Below are 11,452 nucleotides of genomic sequence, written 5' to 3' on the forward strand. Positions count from 1 at the left end.
GAGACAGGAAAAAGAGCAACATAAATACGAGAGCAAACCAAAGTAGAGGATGTTCTAACAACGTGGAAGGAAAAGAAATGGACATGGACAAGCCATATAATGAAAATGACAGATAATAGATGGACATTAAGAATAACAGAATGGTTCCCTAGAAATTGCAAAAGAAATAGAAGGAAGTGAAGACAATGGATAGATGAACTAAAAAAGTTTGCCGGTGTTGCCTGGCATAGAAAGACTAAACAAACGCAAGTGGAAGGACATGTTTCTGGCCATTGTCCTGCAGTGGACTGGTAGCGGATGATAATGATACTGTATATATATATATATATATATATATATATATATATATATATATATATATATATATTATATACTGTATATATATATATATATATATATATATATATATATATATATATATATATATATATATATATATATATATATATATATATATATATATAAACTACACGAGCGCATTTGTCCTAGCACGTATGTATTGTGACGTTTAATCAAAGCATTAAAATACCCAATTACTTTTCCGGACGACTGCGTTTTCCCTCCATAGTTGGGCCTTCTTTAGAAGGGGGGTAATGAGGCCGGCCGTCCTTTACTCTAAGGGAAAGAATCGACGAAAGCTGAAGACAATTGTTGGTTGTTGGTGTTTTCTCCCGCGCGATCAACACATTCAAGTCTCAAAGATGGACAGTCTATGTTTGTTTTGAGAAGTACTTGAAATAATCTCGGTATCCATCTTTACCCCATTTATGTATTTATTCATTTTCCGTTATCTCATTTCATTCTTTCACTCGTCTATAATGTGACAACAACAACAACAACAACAATAACAACACAGTTCTTTCCTTTTCTGAAAATGAGATCGTCTAGAGAGAGAGAGAGAGAGAGAGAGAGAGAGAGAGAGAGAGAGAGAGAGAGAGAGAGAGAGACAAATTACTGTTTCCTTATACATTTACTTTGTACTAGAGTTACACTTATACTAATCTTGTATTCATATAGGTGCTTCAATGTAAATCTGAATGTATAGTCTTAAAATGTATAATTCCTTACAGTAACTTTATGATGCAGATTTTTAATTTTTTTTTTGTATTTCGAAGAAATACTGTTATTTAGAGATAAACACATTTAGAGATAGACACACCCACTAGCTAGTTTTTTTTTTATATTCACACACAGATAAAGACACAAACTCACTTACACACGCATATATATATATATATATATATATATATATATATATATATATATATACATATATATATATATATATATATATATATATATATATATATATATATATATTTATATATATATAAATATATATATATATATATATATATATATATATATATATATATATATATGTGTGTGTGTGTGTAACTAAATCTATATTGAAAAAATATCTTTCCTTCTCTCTCTAACTTAATCATCAAATTTACTGGAATGGGTCCAAAAAAGACCCCATTTGCAGAGACCTACTATCATATATATATAAAAAACAGCTGTTGCTTGAAATACATACCAAGGAAAAGTAAGCAGAAAGTACCACTGATAAACAGAAGTGTTTCTCGCACCATATCAACATAAACAGTACGACTGAGTGTCCTCTCATTGACTAATATTCCCAGTTGGCGAAGAGTTGCATCACTAATTCCGTAGCTGCTGTACAGCAGATTCCTACTCTCTTTGTTGCTATACTGCTGTCTGTGTCTGTGGGAATGCTAGGGACACGCCCCCCTCTCTCTCTCTCTCTCTCACTCTCTCTCTCTCTTCTCACAACATCAGCTGTTCCGTACAGTGACACGAAAAGCGCCAAAGATTTTTTTCCTCTCGTGGTTTCGCTTCGATCATTTTCTCATAGAAATCGTATTACTGATTCTATTCGCACCAGCTTCTTCCACTTCCATCATAGCTAATCCCTCGACCAAGCGCCTTCTACGTTAAGATGAAGTAGGAGATAATAGAAGTGGGAGGGAAAGACATGGAGAGAAGATAACGAAGAACAGTGCAGAGAGAGAGAGAGAGAGAGATAAGTTGTCGATTTTTGGAAGTTTTGGACGAGGAGATGGTGGGACGAGTGAGGCAGGACACAAACGGGGAAGAAAAGGGGTCAGCGTTTATCGAAACGACTTCTTCTTCTTCTTCTTTTCAGAAAAGAAATGGAAGTATGCTAGCGCTGGTAACGCTGCCAGCTGGCTGGCTTTGGCACGTGGTGTGTGTGGTGTGGGTCAGCTGCTTGATTATACTCCCACAGAAAATCGTTGGACTACGAGCCTACGAAACTGTCGCTTCACTGGCGGATGGCTCATTTCCACCTTGAGACGATTCCAGTCATAAAATCACACGCCTTCTTGAAATGACATGAAGGGAAGGAGTGGGCGTAGCCACGTGCAGTGGATAAAGGGGTGGGTATGGGCGCGGCGTCCCCGCCGGTGCACTGATGGAGGCCCACTGGAGGAATGCTGGTGGGGCGCGCCAGTAGTGGTCCAGCAGCTGTGGCAGAGCGGCGCTGCCACCTACTCCTGAAGGATCAATACCGCAGGCCGCCCTCACCGCCCCTCCTCAATGGCAACGCCGGCTGCACCCTGGCGCCCCATCACTGCCGCCTTTTGGCCCGGCGCCGGCCATACACAGGACCTTCCAAGTGGCTCTCTACCCACGCCCATTCCCCGTTTACCAAAGATTCTTTTTTCGTAGGATTTTATTCTTTCATTTCTCAAGACAGAAACTAGAATATTGATTCTCCATAACAATAGAAACTTTCTCTTCATCAGAAGAAAGATCTTGACACAAAAGATTTTAACGCAGGAAGACAATCGATAAAGTGATAAAAAGCATGTCATCTCATAAGGCACATGATAACGCCAAGGCCTATGTAGCCTACTGTTATGATAATCCGAACTATGAATGAAAAGTAAAAAATAATGGGAAATTATACCAAACAGCCATCATTCCTAGTTAGATGCAGAACCATAATATGTAATAATATATTTTAGTAAGATAAATTAGACGGATAGATAAAAAGGCTCTCTCTCTCTCTCTCTCTCTCTCTCTCTCTCTCTCTCTCTCTCTCTCTCTCTCTCTCTCTCTCTCTCTCACACACACACACAAACCACAAGAGGAATTGTAGAACCCATGCACACATTTTCTAGCTATCTCGATATAAATGTATTTAATTACAATCTTTTCTTAACATACTTTGCAAAATCTTAATGCCCATAGCTTCAAAACACTTCCGAATTATAGGCATACTCTTTCACCAAAGATTTACATAATCAAGGTATCTTAAAACAATAACTATCGCAAAGTCAGAAAATAGGGAGAAGATAAGTTATTTATGTAAAAAGGAGAATTTCAAGCTCATTGTGATTTTTGTATTACAATTTACGAAAAAATATTTTGTTCCGGTACAAGCAATTTCCCCCATTGAAAGATAAAGACCCAGAATAGTAAGCTACAGCAGTCTAGTTTCTAATAAATTGAGATACAACAGACCAGAAAATTTACACGATTGAGTGTTTCAAACAATAGATAGTTTTAGTCTGTTGGTGTTTGTTTGTTTGACTGTTTCTTTGTTAGCAATTTTACGGAAAAAACTATTGGACAGATTTGCTTGATATTTTCAGAAGAAATGCACCATGACACACAATAGACACCGTTAGAATATGGACCTCGTAGGGTCAAGGTCAGTGACCTTAAAGGTCAAAATCTATTTTTAACCATAACACCGTCCAGTATTATCCGATTTACTTGAAACCAAAACCAAAATCTTTCATTTTCCGGTGCCGAAAGCATAATTTTATATATGAAAATAGTGGAATTTCAGAAGGCCATAACTCTCAAACGAGTACAGATACAAACTCGGTTAATAATATTGACAGATAGAAAACCCCATATGGGCTTTGATATGACACTATGACCTTTGACCTTCTGTGACCTTGAAAGATCAAATTCAACATCGCCTAATTTCAGCAAGTTCAGATTCACGCTCGTTTACTATTATGGACGGATACAGTAAATCAAGAACAGTTAGAGCAGTAGGTATCCACAATCAGGAAGGATATATATATATATATATATATATATATATATATATATATATACATATATATATATATATATATATATATATATATATATATATATATATATATATATCATCATTATCATCATCTCGTCCTACGCCTATTGTCGCAAAGGGCTTCGGTTAGATTTCGCCAATTGTCTCTATCTTGAGCTTTCAATTCAATACTTCTCCATTCATAATCTCCTACTTCGCGCTTCATAGTCCTCAGCCATGTAGGCCTGGGTCTTCCAACTCTTCTAGTGCCTTGTGGAGCCCAGATGAACATTTGGTGAACTAATCTCTCTTGGGGAGTGCGAAGAGCATGCTCAAACCATCTCCATCTACCTCTCATCATGATCTCATCCACATATGGCACTCGAGTAATATCTCTTAAAGTTTCATTTCTAATTCTGTCCTCCCATTCAACTCCCAATATCCTTCTGAGGGCTTTGTTCTCAATTTCACCAAATCTATTGGAGATTGTTTCGTTGTCATACCATGAGAGTTCATAGAGTAACAAAGATCTTGCTAAACTGTTATACAGTCTGGTTTTTATATATAATTTTAGGCGATTTGATTTCAAAATTTTACTTAAACTACCCATTGTCTAATTTGTATTTTTCAATCTTGCACTAAACTCTAATTCTAAAGACCCTGTATAGGAGATCATAGTTCCTAAATACTTAAATGATTCTACCTCATTAATCCTTTCTCTTTCCAATGATTTTTCATCCTCCATTCCATATTCTGTTCGCATCATCTGTCTTCTATTTATCTTCCACCCAACCTCATGTGATATTTCATGCATTCTAGTAAGCAAGCATTGCAAATCCTGTGGTGTTCTGCTAACAAGGACATCATCATCCACATACTCTTGATCTGCTAAATTCCTATCACCTATAGAGTCCAATCCTTCTCCACCATCCCTGACTGTTCTAAGCATTACAAAATCCATGAGGAGGATAAACAACATAAGTGATAACACATTTCCTTGGAGTACTTCGCTGTTCACTGGAAATTCCTTTGATAAGACTCCATTGACATTAACTTTTCACTTGCTGTGCTCATGAAGTGACTTAATAAAATTTACATATTTAAGAGGAATTCCATATTAATGCAGGACTCTTCACAAAATTGGTTGGTGCACACTATCAAAGGGTTTTCCAAATGCCATCAAAATTGGATTTCTATGTTCTACGCATTGCTGTACAATATGTCTCAAAATAAAAATTTCTTTAGTGAAACTTCTACCTTTTCTAAATGCTGCTTGTTCAACTCTCAGCTTTTCATCAATCTTTCTCTCCTTTCTCTTTAGAATAAGCATACTATATATTTTCATAACAACTGACATAAGTGTTATGCCTCTGTAATTATTACAATCATTCAGGTCTCCTTTTTCGCCATTTTCACCAACACTCATAACTCCCATTCATCAGGGTTTGCCTCTTCATGCCACATTCTACAAAATAATCTTGTAAGTAGTCTGGGAGTCACTTCATTTTCGGCCAGTATCATCTTGGCAGTTATTCCATCGTATCCAGGGGCTTTCCATCTCTTTAGTTTTTTTGAGGATAGCTTCGACATCAAACAAAAGGAATTCATTCATTGGCACACCAAGGTCTTCCTCAGCTTCAGGTATATCAATCAAATTATTCCCTTCATATTTCCTATTCATGACGTCACTAAAGTATTCCATCCAACGTTGTCTTTCTTCATTTTCTGTTGTTATAACAGATCCATCTGTCCCGTCAAGATTTCATTAATAATTCTAAGAGCAATTCTTACACCATAGCCATTTCCTGAATTCATAGCTTTGTCCGCCTCATCTGCTTTACTGTCTAAATATCTCTCCAGTCATTCCTGGCTTTTCTTTTGACTTCACTATCAATACTTGAATACTTAGCATGCTCTACCTTGTGATTTTTATCACTTCCTCGAAAACTTTCAACAATCAATTCCTGTCGTTGTCTCATTTTTATAATATCCCAAGTATCTTTTCATATCCATGGCTTTCTCCTTGTAACTACCTGTCCCAAGACTTCACTACTAACTGACTGATATATATTCTTATTATCACACCATTCTTCATTAATTGTCTGTTCTTTGTCTGTTAGGGTCTTTAAAATTGCAAATCGATTCCTACACTCAACTGAAAATGTTTCTCTGTGGTCTTCTTCTAAAAGCTTAGTTGTATCAAGCCTAGGTATTCTATCTACCTTTTGGTTGGGTGCTTTCAGTTTTAATTTAAGTGTGGCAATGAGGAGCTGGTGATCACTACCAATATCTGCACCTATATAGCTTCTTACATTTCTCAGAGTCCTCCTTCTCTCTTTATTAATGGCAATGTGATCTATTTGATTTTTGTAATTGCCACATGTTGAAGTCCATGTATATTTGGGGATGTTCTTGTCTTGAAAAAGAGTACCTCCAATAACAAGATTGTTTGTTGAACAAAAACTTATAAAATATGTTCCATTTTCATTTACAACTTCGCCAAGACCCTCGACACCCATCACATTCTGTACCCCTTGATTAATCTTTCCAACTTTAGCATTGAAGCCACCTATCACAATTTTCATATCTCTCTCGGGGATCAAATTTATTACACTCTGTAGTTCTTCATTGTATTCATCTTTCCTTTCTTCAGGGGAATCATTTGTTTGGGCCTAGCAAACTATAATACTCATACTGCAATGCTTTGATTTGAACTTTGCTTGTAACAATATACTATTTACAGCTCTCCACTCGGTTAATGCCTTTTCTGTTTTTGGTGTCATCATCATTCCTACACCTTCTCTTACAACTCCATCTGATTTTCCTGAGTAGATATGTATATTGCCTTTGCCTAAGTTTCCTTACCAGTCCCCTTTCAACGTGTTTCACCTAGGGACAAGATATCCAAACTATATTTCATAAATTTACTCTCCACTTGCTGTAACTCCACAATCTGATTCATGGTTCAAACATTCGAATTACCTATTTTCAATTTTTCTTTAGTATTTTTAAAAAGGGAGATTCTTAGCACCCAGCTACGCCCGGGACAGGGGGCCACTCTTCCATCTTCTCACTCCATGACTGACTAAATCCATAGAAGATTCATTGGCTAGATACACCAAAGGATAGCCAGTTCCTTGTGATGCGGAGTGCCTATCTAACTAAGGCAAGTTACCCCTGCTGGTCCATACTAATTTTACTAAGATCAACCACCAGGCAAAAGCCTAAGAGACAGTTAGTCCATCGCTTTAAATCCAATCCGTCATCCTGCTGCCAGTGACTTCATCGAGATTTAGGGGGCATTTCCTCCACACCCAAAGCTCTCGTTACTCCACCAAGTTGTTCATCCGCTTATACAAGTATAACCGTTGGCAAATAAGGATTTCTAAGATATACTGCCTATATATATATATATATATATATATATATATATATATATATATATATATATATATATATATATATATATATATGTGTATATATATATATATATATATATATATATATATATATATATATATATATATATATATATATATATATATATATATATATATATATATATATATATATATATATATATATATATATATATATATATATATATATATATATATATATATATATATATATATATATATATATATATATATATATATATACAGACAGAGTGAGGGACTACATATACAGTATATACATATATTATAATCATTATTTTTATTATCACTAGCTAAACTACAACACTAGTTGGAAAAGCTGAATGTTGTACGCTCAAGGGCTCCAACTGGGGAAAATAGCCCAGTGAGGAAAGGAAATGAATAAATAGATAGAATAGTGTGCCTGGGTGTTCCCTCAAGCAAGAAAACTCTAACCCAAGACAGTGGAAGACATGATTCAGAGGCTATGACACTACCCAAGACTAGAGAACAATGGTTTGATCTTGGAGTGTCCTCCTATTAGAACTTCTTACCAAAGCTAAAGTGTCTCTTTTACCCTTTCGAAGTGGAAAGTAGCCACTGAACAATTACAGTCCAGTAGTTCAACACTTGAGTGAAGAACTTTTCGGTTATCTTAGAATTGCAATGTGTATAAAGAAAGTGGAGAATGTGTAAAGAATAGACCAGGCTATTCTGTGTATTTGTATGCAAAGGAAAAATGAGCCGGGACCAAAGAGGGGTCTAATGTAATACTATCTGGCTAGTCAAAGGACCCCATAACTTTCTAGTGGTAGTATCTCAACGGGAGGCTGGTGCCTTGGCCAACCTACTATCTATATAGTGACAAAAGTTATGTAGTACAATCAAGAGAAGAAGTTAAAGAAATGGGGTTAGGAAGATCAAGGGTAGAAGACTTTAAAATAGACCCGTTGGGAAGAGATGAGAGTGAATGGCTTGCTTATGATTGGAGGTCAGTCGAAGCCATTTTGGTTTTACCTTTTTTTTCAGTATAAACCTTAAATGTTCTGAGTCCCGTATCACTTCCGCTTGAACGTAATTCTCTGGACTCAGTGGTGTCAGGAGCCACATGATCCGTGGATATGCTTGGGCGATATATAAACATTATCAAATCAGAACCAGAGTTTGATTCTGTGCTATTATGATCCGTTAATTCAAGTATCTGGTAATAGTCAATCATTGTCCCACCATTAGTAAAAAAAAAAAAGCAAAGCGATCAAGAACGTTCCTACATTTCTTAGTTTTTTGTTAGTGTACACGTTGTGTTTATGGGGCTTGTTATTGCTGCTATTTTTATATGTTGAGTGAAAGGCAATCTGCAAAATCACCCCGTTTATTTCAAAGTATGATTGTAAGTAGGTCGAGGACGGTGGCTCTTCAACATCCGGATCTTAGCATTGTTAATGTTTATTTAACTCTGTATGACTTAAAATCTTAGGTGATTTTCGACAGGAAATTTACTTTTGAGAAACATTAAGTCTGCGCCTTTTTCATTTGCACAAAAAAAGAAAAGAAAAAAAAGCTTATTGAGAAAGTCTTATAAGATCTTCGGTGATCAATCTATTCTGAAGTGTTTTAATTCTTTCATTCTACCTTGTTTCGAGTATTGTTCTCCAGCCTGGTCTTCAGCTGCTGATTCTCATCTTAATTTGTTGGACTAGAACTTGCGGTCTATTAGATTTCTTATTCCTGATCTAGATATTAATCTTTGGCACCGTCTTTCAATTAGTTCGTTGTGTATGCTGCATAAGATTTTTCATAATTCTGACCATCCTTTACATTCAGATCTTCCTAATCTGGTAGTTGAATCGGAATAACTTCAAAAGATCAAACGTGCAGCAAATGTTTTTATGTTGAGCACGGCCAACATACAGTAAGTCTCTTTATATCGTTTATATATGAAAGATCTATTCTTATGTTGTTACTGCTCTTGAAATATTATATTCTAATTGTTCATTACTTTTCATATAGTTTATTTCCTTCCCACGTTGGGCTATTTTTCCCTGTTGGACCCAAAGAGAGTAAAGGGAAGACAAGAAAGCCTACCTATAAAAAGAACCCCCGTGCGCCTGATCAGCTCCATCTATTGCCGACGGGCGCAACTAATTAGCTAAAAACCTCTACGGGATATGGTATTTCGTAGGGATCATATGTTGCAAAAACAGATATCTATTATTTTTTAAAAATATTTTTCCGTATATTTGTATTAAATCGGGTTGATAAGTAGATTACCTATAGTATATTTTCTTCCATACTTATATACCTTGTTGCTAGTTCATTCATTTTCTCATAAGCTGAGGACCCTCTTCCTTTGTACAAGACGATTAGTTGATACAAGATGTAATACATACATGTAATATTTATTACTATTATTAAACACCCGACCGCGGATACCACCTTTAGAATATGGCTAATCTAAAGACTTTGCACACATCTAAAAATGCAAGTCAAGGTTAGGCTGTGTATCTAATATATATATATATATATATATATATATATATATATATATATATATATATATATATATATATATATATATATATATATATATATATATACTGTATATAATATTGCAAATATAACTTACAGAGTATGTGAAAGACACGCATCCGAAATAGGACCTGTGCCTAAGACTAAACTAGGAGGAAAGAAGATTAGTTATGGGTAGTCTAATATTGTTATAGGCTTGTTAACAGTCATATTTTTCTCATACCATACAGTATAGAGATATGGTCAGAAAAGATGCTCTGATTTTTCCTGTATTCAATGTGATTTTGGTTTCTAGTGGTACGAGTTTCCGCTTACATTATTAAGATAAGGGCCTCTGGAAGTGGTCTTAGCCTCTATTAGGACCTGTTTCAATGTATAATCTCGGATTTTGATAAAGTGCACATGTTCTGCAAGTTATAATCATATATACATTCAGTCTACAACCTTACCTCAACTTTTCATTGTAAATGTGAGAAAAATGCACCATTTAATGATACTTTTTTCTTGTGGGGCAAAATACTCAACACTTGCTACTTGATTTACATATGGCGACGACATTGCACCAAAGCCACCGATTGCTTTGAAGACTTGAGTCAGCGTTACCAGACTGTGAGATCCAAACTTCCCCTAAGATGGATGGAAATACATCATATGAGCTTAAATGAAAATAGAAAAACCATTAGTACATTTTTTTTCCAAGGCTAAATTTCGTTTTATTCATGGTGTAGCATAGATTTGTATCGAAACTGATAAAATACACCCAACTCTGGTCAAATTTTTCCAACTAACAGACAACGAGTGAGCTAGAGTACCCATATAAACAAAAGAGTAGCGCCAATCTCAAAACCAGGCGCCATCTTGTATCCCGCAGCCAGAAAACAAACCCTTCGTATTGGCTGTTCAGCCTGATGCTCTCTCTCTCTCTCTCTCTCTCTCTCTCTCTCTCTCTCTCTCTCTCTCTCTCTCTCTCTCTCTCTCTCTCTCTCTCTCTGTCAATAAAGTATAATAATGCAAATAAGACTATTTGAGTAAGAGAAATAATATATCTAAAAAATCAAAGCTTATAAGATGTGTTATTGTAGAATAATCAATCCAGGTTTTAATAGAACTGCAGTTACCCTTCAAGTTGAAGAATCTAATAGAGAATGAATTGAGAGATGAGACAAACGCAGCAGGTAGAAAAGGAATTTGCCCTCGATAGAATTGTCAAATGTATCACACCTTTTGTTCACTGTGTGTATAATATGCCATGTATGGATACTTATACATGATTTTGAATTTATTGAACATGAATTCGTGTTTTTGCTCGTGTTTTCTGCATCTGCATACTCCATTTATTACAATTACTCTTCATGTGATTAAAGCCTAGCTTCTACACTATAATTTTTTCCATGCCATATGCTATTGGAAGCAAAATTAGGTCCACTAC

General features: G+C 35.6%; 1 protein-coding gene across 1 annotated transcript in view; it reads right to left on the minus strand.

Annotated features, from left to right (window-relative positions):
* LOC137646488 (protein FAM200C-like) overlaps positions 1 to 8,713 on the minus strand; it is a 26,923-nt gene extending 18,210 nt beyond the window's left edge. Inside the window, exon 1 of the mRNA XM_068379594.1 lies at positions 8,512 to 8,713. Within this exon, the coding sequence (XP_068235695.1) occupies positions 8,512 to 8,713 (202 nt within the window). The remainder of the gene's footprint in view (positions 1 to 8,511) is intronic.
* Positions 8,714 to 11,452: the final 2,739 nt, after the last annotated feature.

This window comes from Palaemon carinicauda, chromosome 9, assembly GCF_036898095.1.
Source record: "Palaemon carinicauda isolate YSFRI2023 chromosome 9, ASM3689809v2, whole genome shotgun sequence".
NCBI lineage: Eukaryota > Metazoa > Arthropoda > Malacostraca > Decapoda > Palaemonidae > Palaemon > Palaemon carinicauda.